Source organism: Selaginella moellendorffii, unplaced genomic scaffold (genome assembly GCF_000143415.4).
Source record: "Selaginella moellendorffii unplaced genomic scaffold, v1.0 SELMOscaffold_72, whole genome shotgun sequence".
In the NCBI taxonomy this organism is placed as follows: domain Eukaryota; kingdom Viridiplantae; phylum Streptophyta; class Lycopodiopsida; order Selaginellales; family Selaginellaceae; genus Selaginella; species Selaginella moellendorffii.
Window position 1 is genome coordinate 245,660 of NW_003314333.1, and position 14,128 is coordinate 259,787.

Consider the following 14,128-nt stretch of genomic DNA (forward strand, 5'->3'; position numbering starts at 1 on the left):
GCCTCTGTTGCAACACTCTGGCTACTTACACCTGGGACTGCCTGTGCGCCCTTGGCCCGCACCAGTTTAGATGGTTCCTCGTCTTCATGGAGGACGTCACCACCTTGTGTGGAGCCCCAGTTATCGGCTGCAAGTAAGTACTATACTAGCTCCAGATTCTAGTTTAGTGTGATGCTTCATATTGTATTGGTTGTTTTTCTCAGTTTCTCCACACGCAAGAAAATCACAGGCAACGAGAGTACACAACACGAATGATCCGCTCAAAGTAACGCTAGTGCTCTCTAGAATCAAAATAAATTTCGGACTGAGAAGTTAGTGCTTGAATCAGAAAGTGATATCGTAGACCTTGGACATGTCCGGCCTAAACACCCCAAAGTTCTGCTCCGTCACGCCGGGCTTCTGGTTCTCGTTGAAGAGAGAGAAGATGTAAGCCTGCACGGGAGTGTTGGGCTTGAGAGGAGTGCCAGCGTTTGCAGCAACACGCTGGATCAAGTTCCTGTTAAAAGTGGCAGCATTGTCGAGCGAGGCACCAAAGTCACCCGCAGACGGCCAGCCGCTCTCGCTCAGCACGATGCCAACGTCGTCGTGGTTGAGCTTCCGCATGGCCGAGTAGACCGTGTCGAGCTGAGCGTCCAACAAGTTGGAGTAGTGCAAGCCCGAGTTGGAGTCATCGAAACCCGCGGCTCCCGGCTGGAGCAGAGAGTAGTCGAGCGCAAGGTTCTGTCCCTTGTCATCCCTGTAGGCGAAGTATGGATAGGCGTTGAGAAGGAGGTAGGAGCCTGTGCGTGCCAAGAAGTCGAGCACCGGTTGCATGACACTGACTCCGATGTCACTCCTAAACATGCCAGCCGACGGAGGGAACGCCGCATTAGCATCCAGAATGTCCATGGCGTGAGCCGTGGACACTTTGACTCTGGAAGCCACTCCCATGTTGACGAGCGACGTGTAGATGTTGTTCATGGCCGGGACGAGCTGCGGGTTGAGTTCCGGGTTGTACTTGATCACCTCGTTCCCAACAATGACGACCGAGACGATGGACCCGTACGGCATGACGTTCCCGGCGATCCATCCGTCGGCAGCGGCTTGAGACGAGGCAACCCCGGCAATCTCCCCGTTGCCAAGAGTTATAGCCACCGGAATGCCTTGGCGCGCGAAGGCTTGGATGGCAGCGGGATCGGCATCAAATATCCGAACCATGCCAATGTTTTGGGACTTGACCAGCTGAGCAACTGCGTCTGGAGCTGGAAGGTTGTCGGCGATTCTGCCATAATTGACACCGATCGCTTGTGTTCCTGCAAACACGGAAGAAACATTTGGTATGCCAGGCAGTACGTAAAAGAGAAATCTAAAATCTATCCTGTCACACACACCTGCGATCTTGCAGCAAAGAATAAACGCGGCCAGCACAAGCTCCATACTGACAGACGGTGCCATCTCCCCCAAAAATCAAGGCTTGCAACTCGAGCGAAAACATCGTGACTCACACGTCTACTTGTCATCGTCAAAAAGCGTGTCGGTGGACCCGGACAAGTTGGTAGCGGCCACAAATCTCTTTTGGACAGCCAGTGGCTGAAATGCCACGCACTGAATAAGTGCTCCACCGGCATCCTTGAAACTATGATATCAGCCCTGTGCATCCGTATAGAATGGATTCTCACTCATCTTGGGCATAGATCTAAAGACTAGATATGGTCTGGCTACCTGAGCAGCAAGCAAGCATCACACCGTTAGACAGACCAAAGCTCGTAAGTACCTTGAGTGCGGGGGGACCGCACAAAAACTTTTTAGAAAGACCTGGAGTACGTAGAAGACTGGAGCTACCAGTGCAAACTGGAGCTCCCCAAGCGAAGCAACGGGTGCGAGAAATACGCCCCCAAAGTCAGTGCTGTGATGATCAAGTAAGGTAGCCTCAGGAATTCTTTGTAGAAATCCCGTGGCAGCTTCTGTCGGCCTTGAGCTATAGCCACGAAGGGCACTACACTCGTTCTCTGCTTCACGGTCTCGAAGGCGTCGCCGTAGCGAAGGGAAAGTCGTCTGTCACCGTTCCACACTCCGAAAAGGTGGTGAGCGAGAAGCCCGATGGACGTGGTCAGCGTGAAGGAGCTGCCAATCCATAGCGTGTGAGCAAAGCACCACATGAACTGTCCAACCATCTGCGCGTCGAGCAGAGGAAAGGATCCATTTACAACATGAATTCGAGCTTGGACTGTGTAGCATACCTGGGGATGCCGTGTGATTCTCATGATGCCAGTCTCCCACATATGAAGCTTGGGCTTGTCGACAGCAGCAACTTCGAGCAGATTAAACGTGGACGGATAGAGGAAGAAGAATGACGTAAACGAGAGAAGCCACACCAGCTGATGAACTCCAGGAACGTCTTGGACGTGCCATAGCTGGGCACCTTCGTATCTATGGTTGATAAAATACACCTGTGCGAACAAGTGGAGCGTAAATAAGCGCACGACTGGAAGATGTTTCGTGCTTGGTGACTGACCACGGCAGAAACTGCCAGCGGAAGCGACAGTCCAGCAAAAACAACTCGGTACGCCCTCTCGCCGATGAGCTGCTCGCCTCGGTCGCGAAAACTGGCCAGGCCACTGTGGACCAGAGCGAAAATGGCGAGCATAGCGGTGATCACGAGCTGCAAAGACACTTATCTCATGAAGAAAGAAACAAGAAAGATAGAAGAAAGATGTACCTCGGGAGAATTGTTGGTGAGCGTGGAGAGCCAGTCGACGTAAGCGGTTCCATAGCCCGTGGTTGGATCGAGCCACGCGAAGTAGAGCACCACGGTGACGGCGGCAAGAATGGCTGTAAAGTAGAGCCAGGACGAAAGCTTCTGGCTCTGGAGCTCAAACACCGCAGAGTCTTCACCCACGAGCGGAGGAGGACTTTGGTCATCGGCGCTCGCCGACGGTAGCACCTCGGACTTGTTGGAGACGCGAGCAAAGACAAGAACTCGTCCAAGCCCATGGTAGCGTCGTGATATCGATGTTGGTGCTCCACCGATGCCAAAGCCACGAGCACCACCTCCTAGGTTATTTACCTTTGTGATGCGCTGTTGGGCGATGGAGGGGCGAGCTACAATGGGGCAGCGCAGGCACTGCGCAGCCACGGCCATGGCCTCCTCGCTCCTCCTTGCTCAGCTAGCCCGTGTTTAGCTCATTATTCCACTCACCACATTTTCTGGTGATAACATTCCAGCGCAAGAGATTCCTGGCGAATCGGACGAACGCGCCGCGAAGGGTAAAATAGTCGCCGTAAAAACTCTCAATGTTGACGTGGTAATTTCTCCCACCGAGAATTGCGGGAACATCCCTTCTTCTATCCAGGACAAGTATCTTCTATCCAGTTATCTCCTTGATGAGCAACATATGAGCTAAGTAACGCGGCATTGGCCGCGACCCTACAGCAACGTGCAGCCTGTTTGACTAGCCTCCTAGGCTTTTTGGATTGGATCCCAAGTTTCCGGATTACTCATCATTTTCTCCATCGCATCGATCCCAAGTTTCCGGAGCTCTACTCATCATTCTCTCCATCGCATCGATCATTCCATTCCACTCCATAGCTTGGGTCGGTGATGGTGATCGAGCACATAGATCTGGTGGCCGATGCGCTCAAGCTCGCCTATCGCATCGTGAGGAACTACCAGGATGTCCCCAAGCAGAGAGGTAAATGCCGGGAGCTGATTGACCAGGTGTGTAGGCTGGCTCGCCTCCTCCAGGAGCTCCAAAACTCGCGAACGCCGCAAGCGCCACTCACCCCTCAGGCCAAGGCATGCTTCGAGGGCCTCAACAAATGCCTCGAGGACGCCTACAGGTATCTTTCTTCCATCCGCACTCAAAAATCGCAAGCTCGAGTGGCTTGGCAGGGTTTTGGAGAAGACATCGAGGGCCAGCATTCTCCGCTACATTTTCATGAGCAAGGAGGTTAACGAAGATTTGAGCGTCGTGTCCGGCAGTATAGATGGCTTCCTCAAGTCCGTCCCGCTGGTGTGCTTGACGGTGACTGTACGAATACTAAGAACTGTGTGTTTGCAGATCCAATTCACGCAAGCAACGGCAATCCAAACCGACGTGAAGGAGCTGGCGAGCGCATTCTCCAAGCTGAGCACGGAGCTCCAGCATAAGAGCGCGTACACGCAAGAGCAGCAAGACCTTGCGGACGAGGTATGTTTTCCTGCCAAGTAGCGAGCGAGAGTGTTCGAGCTTTGGTTGCAGGTGTTGTCGATATTGCGGAGCAGGAGGACTGAAGATGAACAAGAGAGCACCTTGGACAAGCTTCTAGCGTGGCTCGCGGAGAAATTCGAGTCGGACATGGAGACCGTGCGCAGGGAATGGCAGGTAAAGTACTCTTTTGCCGATCGAAAAGTTTGCCAAATGGAAAGTCTCTTTTCACGCCAGGACATGAAGCGATCGAAGAGCGATTTGATGACACAAGTTGGCACGACTTCTTCTTCCAAGCAGAGGATCGAAGAAAAGCTCTTGGAGCAGATCATCTTCTGCATCGACGAGATCGAAGTTAATGGCAAAGTCTTGGAGGTGGACGCGGCTGGCATCCCAGGAGAGTTTCTTTGCTCCGTCTGTCACGACTTGATGAAGCGACCGGTCCTTCTCACGTCCGGCCACTCCTACTGTAGACACTGCATCGAGCGGTGCTTTAGCAACGGTCCTGCCGTCTGTCCAAACTCGAGAGCTCTTGTGCAACCCGACTTGCTCATCGACAACATTGCCTTGCGAAATGCCATCGCCAGGTTCGTGTCTCGCGTTATCTGACTTCATCTTAAAAACCACCCATACATGTCTTTCTAGGTGGAAGCAAACAGCTTCTCCTGCGCACGCCGAGGATGTTGACGAACCAGTTGTGGACGTGGTGGAGAGAAGCTACGACGAGGGCTTCGTTCTCCAGACGGTCTCGGAGCTTGAGTCCGACAACCATATCAAGCAGCTCAGGGCGCTCAACTGCCTGCTCGAAGTCGCGTCATCCACAAGTGGAGCAGCATCAATCCTCCAGTCCGGAGGCACAGCACAGCTTGTAAAACTGCTCAAGTCATCCAGGAGAATGGTGGTGGAGAAAACCGCAGCTATTCTTGCGCTCATGACTTCCAGACAAGCTACTGCCGATGATACAGGACAGGTTGTGAGCGAGATCTTTGAGCACTGCTTGGATCTGGTCACCACAGGAACGGGGACGGTTCGACTGAAATCCGCGGAGACCATCACCAACTTGCTATCGATTCCCGAGGCCACGGAGTTCCTCCTCTCTCAGGTGGGAATTATTTCATCCTTCGCGGCACTGGCTACCGAGTCTGAAGATGGCATGGACATTTCCCTTCGATGCCTCCGGAAGCTATCGAGAAACAAGGACGCAAGTTTTAGCGGTGACTCCTCTTTGGTAGCATGTCTCCTCGATCTTCTCAAGTCGGAGGAAGATTGCATTGTTCAAGAGTCGGTTCTGGCACTCAAGTCCGCAGTGTCTTCCGGATCGTCTCGAGCTTGCGCGGTTTTGAAGAAGAAGAATGCTGTATCTCACCTGGTTCGCTGCGCAGCTTCATTATCCGGGGACTCTCAGGAAGCCGCAATCACAGTACTGGAGCACTTTGCCAAGAACGAAGGCTTCAGTGACTTGGTCGAAGCGGGATACCACAGATTCATCGTGCAGCTGGTTTCGGCATTTCATCCCTCGGACAACGCGCTTCTGCTCGCGAGCATACTCCGTCTGTCGGCCGGCTGTCTAGACTTGCAGCAGGACTGGAGTTTCGAACTTGGTGACGTGCAAAGGCTGACGTCTCGCCTCATGGATACGCTCCAAGTCAAGGACTGCACGGCCGAGGCGCTCGAGCTCCTCAAAACGCTGTGTTCCAAGGATCCCGCATGCAAGGAGCTTGTGGTCGAAAACGATGGCGTCACAGTTCTGCTGGTGCTTGCAGTCTCGCCACGCTCAACGTGCAGGAAGGGAGCTCTTGCTGTGCTCACAACTCTCCTACGCTCGAGTGCATGCCAGGAGGAGTTTTCCAGAGCTGGAGGGATTGGAGTGCTTGGCAACACCATACAGACAGATGACAGTGCCGAGTGCGTCACGGAGGCTATGGTATCGCTGGGACTCTTGGCAGGCAACGGCAAGCTGAGGCATCTGGCACTCAAGAGCTTGGATCTTTACAAGCTCCTGTGCTGTTGCATTGACGAGAATTTCCCCGAGCAGTGCAGAGAATCAGCCGCGTCTCTTGCGCTGTGGTCACTGGCTGAGAGGAGCGATGTCATAGTGTCGAAGCCAAGCCTCAAGCAGCTTGGCTACGTGCTACAGCATGGCCGCAGCAAAACCATCAGAACGAAGGTGGCGGAGATATTGCTGGTGCACGCTAGCAGAGGAGGAGAGGAGGGACTGGCAAGCCTGGGCGGATCGAGCCGGCTCCATCTCGTAGAGCTGGCGGATGAAGCAGGAGAAACATACAGAGAGCTGCTACTCTCCTTTGTGAGCCGCAGCAGACCATGTACGCAGGAGGAGATCCCGCTCCTCCTTGAAGCGTTCTCGAGGAGCGAGTACATGGACGACGCGGTAGCATCGATCAGAATCCTGGTGGAGAGCAGCACCTCGTCTCACTCGGTGCTTTTGGCAGCGGGTTTCGGACACACCGGCTTGGAAGCTCTCAAGTCTGGCCGCTGCGGGGAGCCATGCATTGACGATATCTCTGCGTCGCTGGTTCTTCTTTATTCCTGCTGCAGCCAGCAGCAGTGCGAAGCGTCGCCCAAATACGTCCAAGCGCTGATGAAGCTCCTGACGATGGATGCCCCAGGCAGCGTGACAAGAGCAGCAGTGTGCTTACTCTCCTCTTTCGCCCACCACGACGGTGCATGCCTCCAGGGTCCGCTGAAAACTTCTTCGCACGCGATCAAGCCGCTCTTGTCCGTGCTGCCACAGGCGAGGCTCGAGGCTCTGGAGTTGCTCTCCATCGCCGTGGAGGATTCTTCCCTGAAGGTAGAGCTTTACAGGCAAGGTGCCATCCCAAAGCTGATAGAGTGCCTTTCTCCGGACAACGATCGGGTACAGGTACGCTGCCTGTTCGGTAGAACATAGGCTGACACTGACTTTATCTTTGCAGGAGTTGGCAATCTCCATTCTCTTGAAAATCGGTGCACTGAGCGAGGCCATGGAAGGTATCCGCGGCAGTATGATCTCCAACGGGATCATGAACCACTTGCTCAACATCCTCCAGAAGACTGGCGAGAGATCACAAGCCGCGGTCGTAAACAGTGCCTGTCTCATCCGCAACCTCGCCCGCAGCCTTAGTTCCGGAACCGATAACGCACTCAGGATCTTGCTGGCCGTCTACAAGTTCTGCCTCACTAACAGCCGCCGGGAAGGCTACGTTGAGAGGATAACGTACGTGATTTCCGCTCTGGAGACGCTCACCGTTCCGGGCACTCAGCAACTGAAGCTGCTGCTGAGAGACAGCATCCCCTTCCTCGTCAAGCCGCTGCAGGAAGACTACGCCAGCCAAGGTGACCACGACGAGAAGATCAAGAGGAGCGCCCTGGCAATCCTGGCAAGCCTGTTGCAGGAAGCAAGCCTGTGCAAGGAAGTGCGCAGCATGCTTCTCACCCGTGCCTCCGTGTCGGCCTTGAGGAATATCATGGACAAGTCCAGCAGCAACGAGTGCAAGACGCGCACTCTCAATCTCTTGGCCAAGCTCATGACCTCCGCCTCCAGCTTGAAGGAGGTAAGCAAGATGATGCGCGAGGATGACTGCATCAGCGTGGTGTTTAGACTCACGCAGCTACACGAGTGCTCCATCCCTGCCACCAAGTTAATCGAGTTGATGAAGCAGGACAGAAGTACGAGAACGTACATCGAGGGAAACTTGTTCCCATGGCAGAGAACCACCTCGGCACCGGCAATGAGCAGAGGTGTGTAGAGAAAGTAGACACAGTGTTGTACTGTCCAAATTGTATAAACGAGAATGTTTTCATTTTCTCGGCCTGAAGGGCAGCACAAAGGAAATAGACTTTCCTGGTTTGGTACCTGTGAAAAAATGGCTTTCCAATCAATCAATCAATGATCGAGACTAGAACAAGACGCTCACTTACATTCTTTCGAGCACTGGTTGACGCACGAGCCGATGACTCGCTTGGTGTCATCCGGATCTAGAACGTAGCCTGTTGTTTCGTTGACATGACGAAGGTGTCGAGCGATAGCAGCTTTGCAAACCATGCTACAAGGCTGTGAGCACGACTCCTCTCTCGATTGCCCCTCTCCTTTACCGCAGCAAGGCTCCCCCAGCAGCGTCACCTGCATTTTCCTGAGATGCCATCCACACTTTCTCAAACGTCAGACCTTCAATCCGGCTGGAACTGCCTGAAGCTCCGGGCTTTCCAAGCTGGCCTCCAAAACATTCATGCTAGATAGATTCATGGAGACAAGAAAGAGTAAGAATCAGCAATCTTCAAAGATAGAGCTTCTCCTACCATGCTGACGCCGTGAAGCCCTTTCTCCGAGCGACAATCTTCCCCTCCACAATCTGCTCGATAAAATACTTCTTGCTGACAAGACAAAGCTGAGAAAGACGAAAAAGAGGATTACCTACAAGATGCTTCCATAGATTGTGAATGGCTCCACCGGATCGCGCTCCACTCGCTGCTCTTGCTGCTGCTGCTGTTGCTGCTGGCCCCCAAGCCAGTCGAATGCAAGCGCTTGTGATGGCGGCGGATGGAGCACGAGTGCCGCGCAGCTGGCCAGAGACACGAGCGCGCTCCTGGTGCGCGGAGGAGCGCTTCGATGCCCAGGCCAAGGCACCGGATTGCTCGCCATGGCCATCAAATAATTTGAGAGAGAGAGATTAGGGTTCCCTCCCTAAGGAATTGAATGGCTCGCGTCGTGGATGCGCACCATCGTGTGTGGGCGCGAGCACGCTGCTGTAAGTATCTTGCTCGCGCATCGCCTCCCAGATCTTGCTGCTCGCGACGTCTCCACCAAGGCAGCAGGTCAGCTGCTGTGCGCGCTCAAGGCATGCGGCAGCATTGGCGATGTGGAGCTGGGGAGGAAGCTCCACTGCGATGCTGCCCACGACGCCACTGTCACCGGCATTCACGTAGCAAACACGCTGCTGAGCATGTACGCGAGATGCGGCAGCCCCGCGGATGCTCGCGCCGTCTTCGTGGCCATCCCGCGCCCTGACCTCGTCTCCTGGAACGCGCTCGTCCTGGGCCTGGCGATCAACGCTGGCTACCAAGCCGAGGCTCTTCACTTGGTGGAGGAGCTCATGCCGGCTTGTGATGCCAGGACCTTTGTAGCGGCAATGGTGGCTTGTGCGAGCCTGGCAGCACGACAAGGAGATCGCGATGGCCTGGAGTTGCTGGACAGGGCCATGGCTCTACACTCCCGGGCTCTGAGTAGCGGCAACATGGACTTGTTTGTGGCCAACTCCGCGGTGGATATGTATGCCAAGTGTGGGAGCTTGCTGGATTCCAGGATGGTCTTCGATAGGATGCCGTGCCATAGCTTGGTGTCGTGGAATTCCTTGATATCGGCCTGTGTCGACAACGAGGAAGCCGAGCTCGGGCACCAGCTCTTCCACACGGTGTCGGATCATGGATGGGAGCCGAATGCGCGGACGTTTGTGGCTGCTCTTTCCTGCTGCTCGTCACTCATATCCAAGCAAGGCAGTACTCCCGGAGAACCAAACGTAGTATGTTGGAAGGAGGAGGTTGCGAAAATCCACTCTCAAGCTGCTGGGACCGGCTGTGACTCGCAACTCTTTGTAGCAAACTGTTTGATCGACGTGTACGCGAGCTGCGGCAGCTTGCTAGAGGCTCGAGCGGTGTTCAACAAGATGCAAGTCCGTAGCGTCGTCTCGTGGACAGCTCTACTTTTTGGATACGTCCACAACGGGGAAAGCAGGGCCGGACTGGAGCTGTTTTCGCGCATGCAAGCTCAAGGCTCCGTGGCTCCAAATGCCTGCACGTTTGTAGCGGCTCTCATGGCTGTCTCGGCCCTGGCGGAAGAAGAAGCAGGCAAGCTTGTCCGTGGAAGGCTTGTCAAAGTGAGCAGCCTGGAGCACGGGATGGGCTTACACTCCCAGCTTTGCAAGGACGCGGCTGCAGTGACGGACATATATGTGGGAAACAGCATCCTTGTCATGTACACCAAGTGTGGCAGCTTGCTGGATGCTCGTAGCGTCTTTGATACCATCTCCACTTGGGACAACGCATCCTGGAACTCGCTTCTCCTCGGCTACGCTGAGAATGGAGAGGCAGAGCTATGCCTGGAACTGTTCGCAGCCATGAAGTCATCAGTCGTTGCAATCGCCCCGGATGCTCGGACTCTCGTTGCTGCACTCGTTGCTTGCGGGAGCCTTACTTCACTTCAAACTGGAAAGTTTCTCCACGGGGAGATTTGCAGGCACGGAATGGAGAGGGACGTGTTCTTGGCAAACAGCCTCATTGACTTGTACAGCAAATGCGGGAGCCTAGCCAACGCAGAACAGGTTTTCGATTCGACAAGCACCAAAAACTCGGTGACTTGGAGTTCACTGATTGCGGGATATTGTCAAGCAGGAGACGGAAATGATGGAGCCGCTTTCGCGCTTGAGCTCTTGTCCCTGATGCGTGAACTCGGCCTGGAGCCCAATGATGTTACCTTTCTGTCGCTTCTCACGGGATGCAGCCGAGCGGGGCTTGTTAACAAGGGAAGGCAGTGCTTCCGAGCTATGATCTCGCAACACAGGATCAAGCCTCGCATCGAACACTACCACTGCATGATCGATATGCTGGGCCGTGCTAATCGCCTGGAGGAGGCCATGTCAACGCTGGAATCCATGCCTTTCTGTGCAACTCAAGTCACCTGGACTATCATCTTGGCAGCGTGTCACAAATGGAACAACGTAGAGCTGGGGACAAGGGCTTACCACAAGCTGCTTGACATGGACGAGAGCCAGATCGCGGCATACGTGCTCATGTCCAACATCTACGGGATCAATGCAAGAGCTTGAGTCGGTCCGATCAGCAGCAAACAATGCAGCCCAAGCAACGGAGTCGGGAATGAATGACATGGTTATAGCTAGATGTTAAGGCTTGATGTGAATCGGCCAACTCCTGGATGCTTCCTTGAGAACCAGGATACTGTAAACTCTATGTTAGAACGCGACCTGCTGCAGTACAGGACTAATTGAACCGGGTGGGAGAGGGATGTGGCTGTCAAGTGGAACTACCCGATCATCATGCCAAGCAACCGACAAGAGTTCATGGCCATGAAAATGCTTCTCTCTCTCAACTCTTGATATGACTCTACCCTTTGTTCTTTCCTTTTTCAAGGAAATAAAAATGTGCGTCACGGCTGACAAATCGTTATGCCTTTCTTATGCAACTCATCTTCGCAGCGGGAGAACGCTTTTCCGCACGCTGGTGACGGCATACGCGTGTGCTCATGTCCAACATTTCCGGCATCAATGCCCAAGGAAAGAGCTTGAATGGATCCGATGAGCAGCAAACAATGCAGCCCAAGCAACGGAGTCAGGAATGAATGGCATGGTGTCAAGGAGCTCCTGTGCCATCTCTACACGTCCAGCTCGCCCCAAGAGGCACACCACGGAGCAGAAGTGCTCCATAGCAGGAGCTATTCCATGGTCGCCCGCCATGAGCAGGAACAAATGCCGGGCTTGTTCAAGAAGACCAACATCGTTGCTAGCAGCTAGAACACTCAACACTGACCTCTGGCTCACCTCCGCCCCTTCCATTGTCATGGTACGAAGCAGCTGGATCGATTGCGTGTAGCTGCGGCGTTGCGACTGTGCCGCTCCCATGATGTTCCAGGAAACTGTATCACGCTCGGGCATGGAATCAAACACTTGTTTTACAAACTCGACGTTTCCGCACTGGCAATTGATTTGGAGCAATCCGGTCCAGGACACCAAATCTCGCTCCGGCATTGAGTCGAACACGAGCTTTACGCCCTTCAAGTCGCCATTGCGGCAATATGCAACGAGGAGAACGTTCCATGTTACCAACGTCGACTCGGGCATCTTCTCAAAGGTGGTCATTGCCGCTTCCAAATGCCCAGCAGCGGCATAAGTGTAAACCATAGCCGTCCATGCCACGACATCGCACTGGGACATAGAAGAAAACACGCATGCCGCATTTTCTACGTGCCCCGCGCTTGCAAAAGCACGCAGCATGGTGGTCCAAGACGCAAGATCCTTTTCGGGCATCGAGTCATACGTGTGCTTTGCAGCGTGTAGATGCCTGTTTGAGGCATATGCCGCAAGCAAAGCGTTCCATGTCACAGTGTTGCGCTCCGGCATTAAATCAAACAGGGCTTGAGCCTCATAAACGTTACCTCGTTTTGAGTAGGAGTGGATCATAACTGTCCAAGAGACGACGTTTCTAGCCGGCATCCGATCAAACAGAACTCTAGCTTTCTCCATATGCCCATTACGGACATATGCCTCGAGCACAATGGTCCACGAGAACACGTTGGGTCCGGCCATGCAACAGAAGACACGCTCAACCTCGTCGAGGCAGCGACACCTACTGTACATCTTCATCACCAAGTTGATGAGATACGTGTCATCGCCAAGCCCGCTCGCCACCATCTGCCTGTGGAGCAGCCGAATGCGCGACGGCTCTGTGGAGCTCCCCAGAAGCGAGCTGAAGCGCCTCCGTGTGCAAGCGAGTTCCATGTACCGCTAAGCTAAGCCATTGCCGTGTGTCACGGCCTCTAAGAACGTGACAATCGTTTCCAAGGTGTCTGTCTATAGTGAACAAATGCCGCCACCTGGTATCGCTCTATAGAAACATCTGGACTCTTGTAATCTACAACTAGAAACAATGTTAAGGCTTGATGTGAATCAGCCAACTCTGAACGAATCCTGGATGCTTCGCAGTTCCCTGGCATGCTTCCGCCATTGGAGTCCTACACAAAGAGAGAGAGAGAGATAGATTGGAACACAGAACTTCGTGAGAAGAAAAACTTACCGCTCGCGTTGACAGACATGAGATAGAGCCTGTTCCCAGCGGCTGTTGCCGTGATGAGTACGTGTGGCTCCAGCTCGTACTGGTAGTAAGTTCTCCCATCGTACTGCTTCACTTCCATGTCCTTGACGCTGCCCTCGATGTTCTTGCCGGTCACCTCTGGCCCGAACGCGTCGATCACCTTCTCTGGTGGTCCGATCTCTTCGATCTTGGCATTGTCATCGATTGCTGCCACCATCCAAATCGATATGAGTCTAGATGCTTTGAGACACTCTAGCTACTCACTGTCTGAAAATCTCCTCACGGGAGCCACGACGACTGCGATGCTGCCTTCTTCGCTACTGGCAAACCGGAGGTCAATCTCGGTTCCACCCAGGTCCGCTATAGACACGGGAACCTGTGCATTACGAAAGTATGTTGCGGATGGACATGGAGAATGTTCACGGAGCCTACCTCTTGCCAGTTTTGTGGAACTCGGAAAGAGTATGGTATCATGGGACTCCAGCCCACGCCATGGCCGCCAGATTTCTCATCGGGTCTTCGGTACGTTCTGATGCCTGTACAATGAAAGATGTGATCTTGGAATCAATGGAAATTTCACTCTCACCATTCTCGTCAGGAAGGGAAAGGCCGGGAACGCGTCCCGCAAGGAGGGTTTGTGACACCGCGATTGCCTCTTGGTGGTGGACGCAGCTTTGGTGGAGAATGAGCGATCCTCCAGCCAGGAGGAAATTCCTGCGGTGGGTGACAAGAAAACCATTACCACACTCGCCTTGCACATCGCCCGAGGAAAGAGCTCGCGCTGGTAATCGCAATCGCAATCGTGGCGCCGGCACGCAGCCAAGGCGTCCACCACCGCAAGCCAGAGCCATCACTTGGACCTAGAATATGCGAATCTCGATTGCATTTGGTTGGAGAAATCCTGGATGATAAAGTTGCAAATTATAACGCTTGAATGAAATATCCAGGAGCGATCATTCCGCATGAATGGTGTTTTTTGAGGCAACGTCGACCTTCCTCCCTGCCATACTAAAGGTCGTCGCGCCAAAGACAGAGAGAAATCCGCATATAAAGTCAAAAGATCTCGCAGGGTACTTGTTATGGTTGTAGAAAATGAGCAAGATAGCATCCGCAATGGTCAGCTTGGCCAAAGTTCTCGCAGGGTA

The 14,128-nt window shown here is 53.8% G+C and overlaps 6 protein-coding genes across 9 annotated transcripts; 2 read left to right on the forward strand and 4 right to left on the reverse strand.

Moving 5' to 3' along the window:
• Positions 1-162: 162 nt before the first annotated feature.
• Positions 163-1,821, reverse strand: LOC9639817 (glucan endo-1,3-beta-glucosidase 14). The gene is made up of 3 exons (XM_002986175.2): positions 1,754-1,821; positions 1,371-1,701; positions 163-1,292 (listed from the first exon to the last, which is right to left on the reverse strand). The coding sequence occupies exons 2-3, from the start codon at positions 1,432-1,434 to the stop codon at positions 325-327; spliced, it is 1,032 nt and encodes a 343-aa protein (XP_002986221.2). The 5' UTR covers positions 1,435-1,701; positions 1,754-1,821; the 3' UTR covers positions 163-324.
• On the reverse strand, positions 1,751-3,296 carry LOC9639895 (15-cis-zeta-carotene isomerase, chloroplastic). Its single transcript, XM_002986176.2, has 4 exons — positions 2,699-3,296; positions 2,495-2,641; positions 2,220-2,429; positions 1,751-2,153 (listed from the first exon to the last, which is right to left on the reverse strand). The coding sequence occupies exons 1-4, from the start codon at positions 3,119-3,121 to the stop codon at positions 1,818-1,820; spliced, it is 1,116 nt and encodes a 371-aa protein (XP_002986222.1). The 5' UTR covers positions 3,122-3,296; the 3' UTR covers positions 1,751-1,817.
• A 33-nt stretch (positions 3,297-3,329) lies between these two features.
• LOC9639896 lies at positions 3,330-7,969 on the forward strand. Of its 3 annotated transcripts, none has more exons than XM_024660040.1 (6): positions 3,331-3,819; positions 3,872-3,992; positions 4,041-4,169; positions 4,221-4,753; positions 4,812-7,047; positions 7,100-7,969. In XM_024660040.1, the coding sequence occupies exons 1-6, from the start codon at positions 3,581-3,583 to the stop codon at positions 7,910-7,912; spliced, it is 4,071 nt and encodes a 1,356-aa protein (XP_024515808.1). In that variant the 5' UTR covers positions 3,331-3,580; the 3' UTR covers positions 7,913-7,969. The 3 variants fall into 3 exon arrangements, with proteins under 3 accessions (XP_024515806.1, XP_024515808.1, XP_024515809.1); XM_024660041.1 differs by having other exon boundaries at positions 3,332-3,819; positions 3,872-4,169; positions 4,221-4,343; positions 4,404-4,753; XM_024660038.1 differs by having other exon boundaries at positions 3,330-3,819; positions 3,872-4,169.
• On the reverse strand, positions 7,928-8,840 carry LOC112340884. Its single transcript, XM_024660043.1, has 5 exons — positions 8,582-8,840; positions 8,463-8,537; positions 8,332-8,395; positions 8,085-8,286; positions 7,928-8,019 (listed from the first exon to the last, which is right to left on the reverse strand). The coding sequence occupies exons 1-5, from the start codon at positions 8,809-8,811 to the stop codon at positions 7,964-7,966; spliced, it is 627 nt and encodes a 208-aa protein (XP_024515811.1). The 5' UTR covers positions 8,812-8,840; the 3' UTR covers positions 7,928-7,963.
• A 35-nt stretch (positions 8,841-8,875) lies between these two features.
• LOC112340897 (pentatricopeptide repeat-containing protein At4g38010-like) lies at positions 8,876-10,984 on the forward strand. The gene has a single exon (XM_024660075.1). The coding sequence runs from the start codon at positions 8,876-8,878 to the stop codon at positions 10,982-10,984; it is 2,109 nt and encodes a 702-aa protein (XP_024515843.1).
• A 284-nt stretch (positions 10,985-11,268) lies between these two features.
• LOC9639897 (psbP domain-containing protein 4, chloroplastic) lies at positions 11,269-13,908 on the reverse strand. Of its 2 annotated transcripts, XM_002986178.2 has the most exons (5): positions 13,570-13,908; positions 13,416-13,519; positions 13,248-13,359; positions 12,966-13,190; positions 12,710-12,903 (listed from the first exon to the last, which is right to left on the reverse strand). In XM_002986178.2, exons 1-5 carry the CDS (start codon positions 13,832-13,834, stop codon positions 12,839-12,841), a joined length of 771 nt encoding a protein of 256 aa, XP_002986224.2. In that variant the 5' UTR covers positions 13,835-13,908; the 3' UTR covers positions 12,710-12,838. The 2 variants fall into 2 exon arrangements, with proteins under 2 accessions (XP_024515810.1, XP_002986224.2); XM_024660042.1 differs by lacking the exons at positions 13,248-13,359; positions 13,416-13,519; positions 13,570-13,908 and having other exon boundaries at positions 11,269-12,903; positions 12,966-13,182.
• Positions 13,909-14,128: the final 220 nt, after the last annotated feature.

Excerpts from the sequence above, each read along its gene's own strand:
- LOC9639817 (XM_002986175.2), bottom strand. The coding sequence starts at position 1,434 with ATGGCACCGTCTGTCAGTATGGAGCTTGTGCTGGCCGCGTTTATTCTT. Across the intron at positions 1,293-1,370 it reads TCTTTGCTGCAAGATCGCAG|GAACACAAGCGATCGGTGTC; the intron begins GTGTGTGTGACA and ends CCGTGTTTGCAG.
- LOC9639895 (XM_002986176.2), bottom strand. The coding sequence starts at position 3,121 with ATGGCCGTGGCTGCGCAGTGCCTGCGCTGCCCCATTGTAGCTCGCCCC. Across the intron at positions 2,430-2,494 it reads CGCTGGCAGTTTCTGCCGTG|GTGTATTTTATCAACCATAG; the intron begins GTCAGTCACCAA and ends TTGTTCGCACAG. Across the intron at positions 2,154-2,219 it reads GAATCACACGGCATCCCCAG|ATGGTTGGACAGTTCATGTG; the intron begins GTATGCTACACA and ends CTCGACGCGCAG.
- LOC9639896 (XM_024660038.1), top strand. The coding sequence starts at position 3,581 with ATGGTGATCGAGCACATAGATCTGGTGGCCGATGCGCTCAAGCTCGCC. Across the intron at positions 3,820-3,871 it reads TGCCTCGAGGACGCCTACAG|GGTTTTGGAGAAGACATCGA; the intron begins GTATCTTTCTTC and ends GTGGCTTGGCAG. Across the intron at positions 4,754-4,811 it reads TTGCGAAATGCCATCGCCAG|GTGGAAGCAAACAGCTTCTC; the intron begins GTTCGTGTCTCG and ends ATGTCTTTCTAG.
- LOC112340884 (XM_024660043.1), bottom strand. The coding sequence starts at position 8,811 with ATGGCCATGGCGAGCAATCCGGTGCCTTGGCCTGGGCATCGAAGCGCT. Across the intron at positions 8,396-8,462 it reads GGCTTCACGGCGTCAGCATG|CATGAATGTTTTGGAGGCCA; the intron begins GTAGGAGAAGCT and ends GAATCTATCTAG. Across the intron at positions 8,020-8,084 it reads CAACCAGTGCTCGAAAGAAT|GTACCAAACCAGGAAAGTCT; the intron begins GTAAGTGAGCGT and ends ATTTTTTCACAG.
- LOC112340897 (XM_024660075.1), top strand. The coding sequence starts at position 8,876 with ATGCGCACCATCGTGTGTGGGCGCGAGCACGCTGCTGTAAGTATCTTG.
- LOC9639897 (XM_024660042.1), bottom strand. The coding sequence starts at position 12,670 with ATGGAACTCGCTTGCACACGGAGGCGCTTCAGCTCGCTTCTGGGGAGC.